This window comes from Pholcus phalangioides, unplaced genomic scaffold (genome assembly GCF_987345545.1).
Source record: "Pholcus phalangioides strain wild (caught in Gottingen) unplaced genomic scaffold, Ppha-v1.0 ptg000015l_1, whole genome shotgun sequence".
Taxonomy (NCBI): domain Eukaryota; kingdom Metazoa; phylum Arthropoda; class Arachnida; order Araneae; family Pholcidae; genus Pholcus; species Pholcus phalangioides.
The window spans coordinates 17936972-17950294 of record NW_028301608.1 but is presented as its reverse complement, the minus strand read 5'-3'; the positions used below and the strand labels follow the sequence as shown (position 1 = coordinate 17950294).

Below are 13323 nucleotides of genomic sequence, written 5' to 3'. Positions count from 1 at the left end.
ACGTGTGTGATACAGACAACTGTGACTTGTATTTCAGATCGGATGTATTTTTTTAACTTGATATTTATATTGTTGTTTTTTTTTGGAATTTTTCCTGTTTTTAGGGCTTATATCGGATGTATTATTTCTACGTATAAGTGATGTCTTCATGAGCGATTGAAATAAAAAAATAAAAAAATTCCAAAATTTTTGTACGAGGAATACAGTGGAACTTCGGTTAACGAGTAACTTGGTTAGCGACTGATTCTCATAACGAACAAAGATTCTACGCTTTCTTCGCGCAGATACACGTGATAAGAACTGAATCAATGATTATCTCTCTCTCTCTCACAGCATGCTTAATGGAGGAAAAACTTCTCCTAGAGTTGTAGGAAACATACTTTCACATCGTAAACTGCCTCAAGATCATCTATAAAGCCTAAAATGGATGTCACCGAGAGAACCTTGAATTCTGTTCGAAGAAAACCAGGCAGATTGCATTATTGAACGTGATTTTGAAGCTTTATCTCATGGACAATAGCCGTCAGTTGTCAAATATATTGTGTCTTCGGGACAGACCACGAGACTGAAGTTGAATGAAGACGACACTCTAGAACTAGCGGAGGAACATAATAGAATGCCAGAAGTTTACCATAGACGAATTCATGGATCTCGTCTTAAAAAGAGCGAAAGGAGAAGGAATATCTCATTTCTCTCAGATTAGATTTGAGAGATAATGAGAATTTGAGAGAGTGAAAAGAATCCCCCCCCCCCCCCCATGCTTCAGCAATGTACGAGCAACTAATCTGTTCAAGAACAATGCAATTTTCCACTTCCACGAATTCCTAAAAAATGACAAAAACAAGTGTCATTGTTTTTAATGACCCCTTTTTGCACTTCTTTGACCCCTCCTAAGTCGACCCTGCATACACTTCCTGGGACTGATGGAAAACATTATGAAGGCTAAAAGGAAATGGAAAAATCTGGCCCGTGTATTTGGCCCCCAAAAGAAATTTTTTTAACGAAATTGAATCAGACAAACCTAAAAGAAGAAGCATTTGTAAATCCTCAAATAAGGGAAGTGTCAAGTGATTTTGTTTCCACGTACTCGCTTGGTGGTCGAGTGGTTATAGTGACGGACTCGCGATGCGAGGATCCGGGTTCGAACCCCACAGTGGTGGTCGGCTGAAGTTGGTTTTATGTGGTTCCCAACTTCAAGGCGCAAATGCGAGCCGATCTCCCCGTTAAAAAGTCTCGCCACAGAGAGCAACAGTCCTACAACGATAAATCATTCTATCATAACACTTTACTCATAGTTTGAAAAATTGGTGGCAGATGGCAGCACTACACATAACAAGCATTACAGAGAAACACAAATAACTTCACGTCAGGTTTCACTACACGTACACGCACATTCCGCGGGGGGGGGGGGGTTGTGCATGTGTGGTGTAGCAGTAGTAGGTAGAGCCTCCAAAAAATGGCTCGGGGATCCATGATGTTCTTAAGTCAGCCACCTCGTTGGGCAATTTGCCTGTTGTGGCGGTGTATTTGTATGGTAATCATTCACATCTGTAATAAGGGGGTTTTAGGGAATCAATGTAGGTAGGATCCTTCAATAATGTGTGATCACTGTTGGTTTTTGCAGAAAGAAGGCAACACGATACATAAGAGAAAAAAAATGAATTACTTTTATAAAAAACTAGAAAAATAAGTATAAATTTCGTTTCGTGTTGTGCACTCTATGGATATTATATATATTGGTCCAAGGGAGGATTTTCTTTTTTGCTTTTCTTTTGATATATATACATATACAACGCCACAACAGGCAAATCGCCCAACGAGGTGGCTGACTTAAGAACATCATGGATCCCCGAGCCATTTTTTGGAGGCCCTACCTACTACTGCTACACCTCACATGCACCCCGCCCACACCCCCCTACCCCGCGGAGCCCCCAACGAATCGTTCATGCGGGAATGTGCGTGTACGTGTAGTAAAACCTGACGTGAAGTTTTTTGTTTCTCTGTAATTCTTGTTATGTGTAGTGCTGCCATCTGCCACCAGTTTTTCTAACTATGAGTGAAGTGTTATGATTGAATGATTTATCATTGTAGGACTGTTGCTCTCTGTGGCGAGACTTTTTAACGGGGAGATCGGCTCGCATTTGCGCCTTGAAGTTTGGAACCACAGAAAACCAACTTCAGCCGACCAGCACTGTGGGGTTCGAACCCGGATCCTCGCATCGCGAGTCCGTCACTATAACCACTCGACCACCACAGCGGCTATATATATATATATATATATATATATATATATATATATATATATATATATATATATATATATATTTTTTTTTATTTATTTTTTTTTTTTTTCGTATATATATATAATTTTATATATCATATATATATATATATATATGATAAAATAATGATAAAAGATATGATAAAATAGCTATCGTAATAAATGATTACGAAAATTATCCATTTGTTACTAAGGATATGCCAATTATCTTAATTTTCAAGATGTGTAACTTTTTCATGTTACATATGTAATTAAAAAAGTGACCGTCTTGCATACAGGGAAAATTGCACTCTTTTAATTTTTTGCATTCATATTATTCAGCGCATTCGGTGTGATCCTGTCGAGAAAATTCACCAACGTTATTAGACACTTTCAAAACAACGAAAAATAATGACGGTTAAATTAAATTTAAAACAAATTTTGGCAAACTATGAAAAAATATCGTTGTGCATGTATGTGTGTGGCGGTTTTTCAAAAATATCCTAAATATATCGTTACAGAGCGATTTATCGTGGTAAAGGACGGCGTTTCATTGAGAGGAGTTTAACATTTTCCTATAGGCAATTTCAGCAAAGATTCGAAAAAAATACCGTTGTGCAGGGATATACCGTTCTATCGAGCATCGTTAGATTGAGGTTTCACTGTATATAACTTAGTATAACTGTAGATAACTTTTAATCATATTTGACACCCATATATTTTTATTTACATTTTTTTTTCCAGTCGCCTCGTTGAGCATTTTACGTGCTGTGGCTTTTGTTTTTGCTTTAATTTGTGATATGAACGATTTTATGCTATTTAATACTATTTCGAAATTTAAATTTCATTTAAAACGGTTTTATAGGAAAGAATCGTTTCGAACTGAGTACGTCACAGCGTCACAGCCATGTATTCGAACACACACACGCACATTCGGTCATTTACATTAAGTCCGTGCACACATAGAAAGTATGTGGCGTATATGAATTCGCATCGAGATATATATTCCCCGCACGAAATTGAAAGTCACTGAAAATTATTCGATTTACATCGCGTACCGTTCCATCACCGATCATCATCATCATCATCCTCTTTTCGGCTATTAAAGTCAAACGCATATTTTCCCCCCTCGCAATCATCCCTTACCCCCGCCCCCGCCCTTAATATCGCCTGTTCCCACAAACAGACATTAAAGAAGTATTTTCGAGGCGCCGGGTCTCCGTAATCGGATTTGGATAAGGATACACCATTTTCCGGCCGTTTGTTTGAGCGTCAGAGAGGGGAGCTTATTTGCTTCTGTGATCCGAAGGAGCTTTCCCCCATATTGATAATATTGGTTTTCTACAGCCTCTAACCAGAGGGGAGCCGACGCACCAAGCAACTGGAGGAGTAAGGCTGGCTAGAAGATAGTTATTCTCTGCCTGGCGGAAACAAACTTGGCTGCAAAATTTAGCGATCCTTATGAACAACACTTTGTGTCTCATTTAAATTAGATTACCACGAGGCAGATAGAGTCTTAGGAAGAAGACTTATTGATATATGGAGAGTATTTTCGCATAGCTAATGGTATTGGGCGCCTATCTCCTCCCCCCCCCTCTCGTTCCGATATTAAACTGTTATCTCTTGGTGAGGAAACTTTGTGCTACGAAAAGGGCAACGTGCGGGGAAAACGCTTTCTTGTCTTGTTATAAGATATTAGCTCAGGAGTAAACTCTAATATGGTGAAATGAAGCGGTTTTGAAATATATATTCTATCCGGTTAGAAATGTAGAGGAAGGCGCCTGTTTCCCTATAGCCGTAGCCTTTTATATATATAAGAGATGTATATATGATCTACAACATATGACGCGTATTTCATAAAGTACAGTCGAATCCCCTTTTTTTTACGAATGCCGTTATCGCGAAAATCTCGTTTAAACGAACAATTTTCTAATCCCCATGTACGTTTACATAGGAACAATGTAAAAACCCGGAAATCTTTTATAACGAAGGGATTTTTTACGGTCTCGTTTTAACGGGATCCGACTGTATTAGTGGAAATAATAATATAAAGGGCGCGGTTCACCCAAGTTCGTCCTTGTCAGAAAACTTTCCTGACACAGGGGTACAACAGAAACGGCAACATGGCCACAAAAAAAAAATTCTACCCCAGGGAGTGCCCCATCTAGGGGTTGGTGCACCAACCTCTCAATGAGTATAAGAACAAGCCTGCCGTTCGGCATCGGCAAGAAATTGTAGGTCCCGGTCTAAAATTAGCCCTCGTGTGCAGACAATGACCGCGGTACGTAAAAAATGATCAATGATCATATACATGTATAAGAAACCTTCTAATTTCGAGACCCATGTTCTGGCAAAAAAGGGGTTCTTTATAAACGTTAAAATACCGTACTTGATTTCACTTCAGAAGTGCAATAGGTGGTTGTCTGAAAAATGTTAATGCCATACGTGAAATATATCCAAAAGTTCTTCTTAACGCCGTCTCTTTTTTTAAATATGTATCCTTCCTTTCACGTATTACTTTGTGTGTCTTTTTTTACTACCTAAACTTTTTTGAACTTGAGAAAAGAGAATGTATAGGAAGGCAACTGTTTTTTCCATGAAAATAATGGATGAGATAAAATAACTTACTTAGATCAGTCAATTAAATCGCTTTTTTGTAATAGTTTCAAAATGTGTTTACTTATTTATACTTCACTCTCGAATGAATTTTGAAGAACTTTTCAAGTATTTATATCATTTTTTGAACATTTCAATTTAATTTTTTTTTACTTTAAGGGTGACTTGAAACTGCGAAATACTAGATTGATAAAATTTTGAAGTGTTAATCCATGGTTATATTTTATTTTATGGTAACTTCCACGCAACATTTTTTTTCCTATATGGAAATGGGTTATTGGAAGTTTTAGCATAACTGTCTTTTGCATTCTTTCAAAACCTCATTCTTAAAATAATTATATGTTTTCCCCCCAAAAAGGGTTACTCACAATATTATTCATCTCACAAACTTCTATTTTCACACTTTTTTTGTCATCCACTATGTGAGTGAGTCTCCTCGTGATTGAAAATTGTCAGGTCTAGTCACCATGCGGTCGAGATGGATTCACATCGCGATGATCCGGTTTCATTTCTTAAAGGCGGGGCATACATGACAGCCTGAAGTTGGTTTGCTTACTTTGAGAAGAGAATGCATGTCATCCAACCCACCCGTTGAAAAGCGCTGTCACACCTACCACCAAACCTCACAACGGCAAAAAATCCAATCATTAAATTTTCACTCACGATATGAAATAAAGGGGTGGCAGCAATAACTTCTACACGACAGTATAGGAGGCACGGAAAGGTGAAGAGGAGGACGATCCCCTTCCCTGATTTTTCGCCCAGTGTGAAAAGTTTGTAATATTAGCATAAATATTCGTCTCCCCCGTTCATTATACAGGGTGTTCTGTAAGCGCTAATGCAGCCTTTACGATAAAGTAAAGGCTGCATTAGCGCTTACAGAAACCGTCCGTCACATAGGTATGAAAATATTCATGTCATATGTAAAATATATTAAAAATTACTTCTTACGCCGTCTCTTTTTTTTAAATATGTATCCTTCCGCTGTGGACCGCGCCGGCGGGGCCTTGTCGCGGGTGTCGGAGCTGGGGGGGGGGCGTCGCACCCGCGATGCTGTCCTGGCTTTGTCGAGCGGTGATGTGCCCTGGGATTGGGGGTTTGGGTGCGGGGGTGTGGTTGTGCTGCTTGGGGGGTTGGCGGGATGTTGGTCCGAACCGGGTATTCTTTCCCGGCCGGCTTGCGGGTTTGAGTTTTTGCCGGCACAAGCGACAGAGCCAGGGTGTGATCGGTTCTATACTATACCATACCATCCTTCCGTATGCGTATTACTTTGGGTGTCTTTTTTTACTAGCTATACTTTTTTGAACTTGAGAAAATAGAATGTATAGATTTGAGGAAAAAAGTGCTCAAAAGGTGTTCAAAAATTACACTGTACCTGTTTTGAGAAAGAAAATACAGTGTAACAAAATAAAACAAATGTCTATTTTACACGATCCTCTTGTCCTCTAACTTCCAATCAGAAAGTTCCTGTCTCTCCTGAAGCAAGCAAAAAATTTATAAGTTTCTAAATGCAATATTCGCTGACATATTAGAATTCAAATATCGGAGAAAAGTTGAGAAAGAACAGCATAAATGAGGGAACGGACCGTTGTTTTTGCTGTTCTCTTTCATAACTTTTATCCGGTTTTTCAATTCAAATAGTTTAGCGAATACTGCGCATGGAAACATAATTTTTTTCCGTTGGCCTCAGGAAAGACAGAGACTTTCTAACTGGAAGTTGAAGGACAGAATGGACAGTTTAAAAATTTACATTTTTTTTATTTTGTGACACACTGTATTTTTACTCTCGAAACTGGTACAGGGTAATTTTTAAACGCCTTTTGCGTACTTTTTAAATTGGACTCATCCCTCTACGACGGAGGGTTGATGAGATAAAAGCCGTACTAGCACTTACAGGACATCCTGCACACAGTGATTCTCCCGTTTTCCCTTCGAGAAGCTTCTTTTCGCTTATGTACGATAGTCCATATAATCCTGATATGTTGCTACCTTATACCTCTTCTAAGGTTGCTACTGGATTTTGTTGAGTACAATTGGCTAGCAATTTTGTTTCTGAAATGAAAGCATAAATTCAGGTTCACGTGTAGCGATGTTGGGTAACCCCCCCCCCCCCCCACGGACCGAGATTATGGTGTATGTTTGCAGTAAAAAAGCTAACACCTCCCCCGTTGGAAAAAAAGTACGTGAAACAGCCATGTAATGCGCATATACTGATTTTTCAGGATTATATAGGTGTTTATGTAAAAAAAAATACTGATTTTTTTTCTCTTTTCTTTTCTTTCCTAGGTTATGGCAATATCGCACCGCGTACAAACTGGGGCAAAGTAGCCACAATCATATACGCTATACTCGGAATACCGCTCATGCTCCTTTACCTGACGAACGTCGGCGATATCTTGGCGAAATCATTCAGGTACCTGTACGGCCGCATCTGCAGTTGCCACCACGGCGACCATCATCACCACTACAAGAAGCGCAACCATCAGAATCACCACTCGAGCGAGAACTACCGCGTCCATCACATAGTCGCCCACGATTCTCCGGACCACCATCACAGGAACGCGCTAGAACCCGGGATCCAGGACAAGTTGACTCACGACGATGAGGTCAGGATCGAAATGACTGGGATCCCGGACGACCTCATCAGAGACGATTGCGAGAGCTATTCCGTGGAGAAACCGCGAGTGTCCGTGCCGATTACCCTGTGCCTGCTCATACTCGTTGGGTACATCTCCGGTGGGGCCGTTCTCTTCTCTTTGTGGGAAGGCTGGGGATTCCTGGACGGATCCTACTTCTGTTTCGTCACGCTAAGTACCATCGGCTTCGGTGACTTAGTGCCTGGTGACTCGGTGGTGTCCGACGAAGGTTCCCAAGAAAAACTAGTGATATGCTCTTTATATCTCCTCATAGGTATGGCGTTAATAGCTATGTGTTTCAACTTGATGCAGGAAGAAGTCATACATAAAGTTCGCAACTGCGGCAGGAGGATCGGTATCATCAAGGACCAGGAGGAGGACGACGACATGGGCTGACATATGGACGATTCTTATTTCTATTAATTGAAATGCCTCGATCTGAATATAATAGGCATGCATTTAAGAAAAAAAAATAGACATATTTAAACAATTTTTAGGAAGGACATGAAGCTCGTGCGAGAAATCTCGGGGACACTTTGGGTTATACATTCCTTCATCGCAGGCTGAACTCTGTACCAAAAGTCTGTAGACGCTCATCAAATAGCTATGGTATCACCCGAGTACTCGTTGCGTTATTGTCATAACTTATCTATATATCGGAAGGAACAACACACTGATAATTTGTCGTTGCCAAATACTCACAGAATAATACCGAGATGCCAAAGTGTGTCTTCATGAGTATAAATTCAAAAATATTCTACTAAATATTCACAAAACGAACACAAAATTCACGAGAATGAATATGACAGATTCTTTTCTATACCACTTTTTTTTTACCATGAATAGCATCCGATGGATTATCCACGACCATCATGAACATTTAGATTTGAATATGACATTAATAAATTGCCAATTGGAATCGTGAGTGATCGGTCAGTGACTATGTTTTGTGACTATTGAGTTTTGAGGTGATTGGTCACCAGAGGAATTCCTTCACAGGAGTTAACTGAATAAAAAAAATATACATTATTATCACGTCTGTTCGAGTAATAAATATCGAGTTATCAGCACAAGGAGCATTCCACGCGTCCTTAGTGTGCAAATACGAGTACTATGGATCATTTTATGAGTGCGCGTATGTGCGCGGGTTTTGCGTATTGTTTCATGTTGTGTTTGTTCGCCGTTGTTATGTAACTTGCAAAATAATTCCATCCGTCGTACACTTCGTCGCTATTGAAAATGTTAATAAAGGTTGAAATACGAAATAATGATAATAAAAACCGGAGACAGTTTCCCCCCCCCCCCCTAAGAAATGCATTTGAATAAAATGAAAAAAACAAATTCCTGTTTTGTAGTGAAATGGCATTTAATAATTTGTTCGGGAAATGAAAACATGACTTTTATGAGCTTGTTATACAATTCCGATATTAAATGAATAAAGATTACCGTTCTTTCTCTACTTCTCAAGAGTTTTTCTATTTATTCTATGAAAAAAATCAATCATTTCAGGCACTACATTCACATGATATATTATTTTATATTTTATCATTTCAGTCAATAATTTTTTTTAGTATTTTATTTCATTCTTTCTAGCATTTAATTTTTTTTAGCATTCTAATCTTATAATTTCTTTTGAATCATATTTTATAATTTTTCTTTACAATTATAATACTTCATGTTTTTTATCTAAAAATACAGGAAGGCTATTCAATAACTTAAAGGCTTTATTGACTCCAATATATGATGAGTGCCCATACAAATTCTCTCTTGTCTCCCTATGCATACCCAACCTACTCAAAAATTGCTTCGCGGAATGTGATTTGTTGAATTATTCTTTCACACTTTCCTGTACTACTTCATATAATATTTACAATTTACTCTTTTACAAATTTTAGTTGAAGGATTCAATAAAAAAAAAATCAGTAATACAAATACAAAAGCAACAACAAATACAAAAATATGGAGATGTCGAATAAATATCTAAACTGAATCAAAAATATAGCAACCCAATAACAGCAATAAAAAAACCAATAATTATGATAAAATATAAATATACATACAGCCATACAAAAATGACGGTTGTCTTATTAAAGTATGGATAGCTTCTGGATTCATCCCAATATGTTTAGCGCACTTCTTTTTGAATGTGTCAATCGTGTTAGAATTCACGACTCCCGGAGGTAAGCTATTCCATTTATTCACATTCCTATTAAAGAAAAACTCCTTGTGACACCACAACCTAGAATTATCCTTTGCCAATCGATGCTGGTGTCCCCTTGTTGAAACTGTTGATTGACGATGTATTAATAATTCATGGTCCATTAACAAAAAGTGTGGGGCCAAAGAAACTTCCCTGAGGAGAATTCCCCGTCCACCATAACCCGTTGTGGCCTATCTTTCAACCACGATTCTATCCAATCCAGCAAGTTGCCTTAATCCCAATCTCTTATAAATGCTTCAAGTATTTGCCATATTGGACCCGATCAAATGCCTTATGGAAATAAAGATAAAGTGGATCGAAATTTTTGACCTTACCCAAAGCCTTAGCCACGTGATCATAGAAGCAAAGGAGGTTGGTTGCACATGACTTCCCCTTTCTGAACCCATGCTTATCATCCGGCAATACATTATTCCCATCTATCCACTTCAACAATTGCCTTTTGATAATAATTTCCAAAAAGAGCTCGTCAAACTCACTGGACGATAATTGGACACAGCTTCTCTACTACCCTTCTTAAATATCGGAAAAACATTAGCAAGCTTCGAATACCTTGGGACGATACCCTCAGCAACACTACTCCTATAAATCTGTGCAAAACTGCCCCCAACAATTCATTAGCACATTCCCCAAAGACCCTGGGATAGATATCGTGTTCCTGGTGCTCTGCTTCTGCATATATTTAAATGCTTCTTCGATCCAATCAAATGTATGTGACAATTTAGTTCTCAGTTTAATATAAATATTCTAATTATTGTTTCCGACGATCACCTTCTTAATTTCGATAATAGCCTTCTTAATTTCGATAATAACCTTCTTAATTTCGATAATAACCTTCTTAATTTCGATAATAACCTTCTTAATTTCGATAATAACCTTCTTAATTTCGATAATAACCTTCTTAATTTCGATAATAACCTTCTTAATTTCGATAATAATCTTCTTAATCCTATAAGAACTTTCTTAATCCCGATAATAACCTTCTTAATTCTGCTAATAACCTTCATAATCCCCGTAGCCGGTCAATTTGTCGCACTCAACTTGTCGCGCTCAACTCGTCGCGCCTCAATTTGTCGCGGTACAAATTCGTCGCAGTGCCAATTCGTCGCGGTACAAGTTTGTCGCAGTATCAATTCGTCGCGATACAAAATTATCGCAGTGTCAATTCGTCGCAATACAAACTTGTCGCAGTGTCAATTCGTCGCGGTACAAATTTGTCGCAGCTCCAATTCGTCGTGATACAAATTCGTCGCGGTACAAATTTGTCACAGCTCCAATTCGTAGTGATACAAATTTGTCGCAGCTCCAATTCGTCGTGATACAAATTCGTCGCAGCTCCAATTCGTAGCTGTACAAGATTTCCGCCGTGTTAATTCGTCGTGACGTCAATTTATATATTACAGCGCAGAATCAATTCGTCGTGACGTCAATTTATATATTACAGCGCAGAATCAATTCGTCGAACCGTCGATTCTTCACTGTACATGTTCCACGCGAGCTTGTATGTAGGTTTTTGTCTTACACATGAAATAAAAACATGAACAAAAGTGTACACGCAGTTAACTGAAAATAATTAATTTTTGTCAATGCAGAAAGGTCATCGAAATTAAAATTACAATATCAATTACATTTAAAAATTTAACTGCATATAAAAGTTTAATTATATTTGAAAATTCGGTTATAAAAATTTGAAATGTTAAATAATTGATATTTGCTGTGATAAAATTTCAATATCATGTGGAAAAATTTCGGTTTGTATGATATTCCCCAAATTACAGTGAGCCTATCTTTAACGGTAATTTTCTATCTGCCCCATTACAGTATCTCCATAAGAACCTGAAATATTTAATTAATTAATAATTCAATTAAATTAATATTTAATTTTCTCCGTATAAGCCGCACTTCCCGCTTTTGTTGGGATTTCTATTTCTCACAGCGAAGGGAGTTGGGCACAGATCAAGGATGGAAATGTACAGTGCTTATGAATGACGATTCGATGAAGTTTTCATAATGCCCACAGGATGAGCACCGACAAAGGCAATGTAATCACCAATAAGAAAGATGACTATGGGTCAGTCGCATAGATACAATATAACCATTAATCTTATGTTTATAATCAGTCGCATATCTTTGGCTGGCTTGTTTGAATATTTTCACATAGTTTTCATTAGCGTCTAAGCTTTTGGTACAAGGTTGGTGTGCTCGGTCTACATATTTCTGTTGGCATAAACATGGAATATTGCAAAACCGAACGTGAAAATGATATGTTGGTTTACGTGTGTGTTTAAAAGTTTTTTCCCCCATAATTCATGTTCCGAAATTAGAAAAACTTTTAATGCAATTCAAAATGAATTAGCCTATTATTAATTTTCTTTGAGTTTTTTGTTGTATCTTAAAGAGATAAAAGTTATACGGATGACAAAAAATAATGTAGTACCTTTTAAAATTTAATTGTTTGAATTCAATTTCAATTGCAATAAATTGAAATCTTCTACGTATCTTTAAAACAAAAGAAAAAAATTATGGTAGTTCAAAATACCATCACGTATTATTCTATAAATCATCGGGTTTTTACTGCGATATTCACGTTATATAAGTGTTTAAATAAAATGATACTCAAAGCACTGAAAATAAATAATGGTTTAGATATTGTGGAGTGTTTATATGTACGATACGAATTGTTTTTAAAATTAAAATTATCCTAATAAATGTAGGCTATAATCAGAGGCGGATTTATAGTTTTCCCACCTGTGGGCTATTCAAACCTTGCCTTCCTTCTTCCTTTCTAATTCATGTTCTTCATCACCAATTACTTAATTTTGGTCACGCCCTTTCACTTGAACTTGTCCATCTTGGGATAAAGCCCGCATACCCCCTCCCCATCTGGGAAATATACCTCTGAATATAATAATCTTACATTGTCTGTTAATGTTAATTCACTTGTATTGTAAGAATAAATTTTTACTAATCGTTGACTGGAGCCGTAGACCAAGCACACCAACCTTGTACCAAAAGCTTAGACGCTAATGAAAACTATGTGAAAATATTCAAACAAGCCAGCCAAAGATATGCGACTGATTATAAACATAAGATTAATGGTTATATTGTATCTATGCGACTGACACCCCCTTAGTCATCTTTCTTATTGGTGATTACATTGCCTTTGTCGGTGCTCATCCTGTGGGCATTATGAAAACTTCATCGAATCGTCATTCATAAGCACTGTACATTTCCATCCTTGATCTGTGCCCAACTCCCTTCGCTGTGAGAATAGAAATCCCAACAAAAGCGGGAAGTGCGGCTTATACGGAGAAAATTAAATATTAATTTAATTGAATTATTAATTAATTAAATATTTCAGGTTCTTATGGAGATACTGTAATGGGGCAGATAGAAAATTACCGTTAAAGATAGGCTCACTGTAATTTGGGGAATATCATACAAACCGAAATTTTTCCACATGATATTGAAATTTTATCACAGCAAATATCAATTATTTAACATTTCAAATTTTTATAACCGAATTTTCAAATATAATTAAACTTTTATATGCAGTTAAATTTTTAAATGTAATTGATATTGTAATTTTAATT

General features: G+C 37.4%; 1 protein-coding gene across 1 annotated transcript in view; it reads left to right on the top strand.

Moving 5' to 3' along the window:
• Positions 1-8979, top strand: part of LOC149075590 (TWiK family of potassium channels protein 7-like) — an 86054-nt gene extending 77075 nt beyond the window's left edge. Inside the window, exon 2 of the mRNA XM_089243085.1 lies at positions 7163-8979. Coding sequence (XP_089099211.1) covers positions 7163-7908 — 746 coding nt within the window. The 3' untranslated portion in view covers positions 7909-8979. The remainder of the gene's footprint in view (positions 1-7162) is intronic.
• The last annotated feature ends 4344 nt before the right edge of the window (positions 8980-13323 follow it).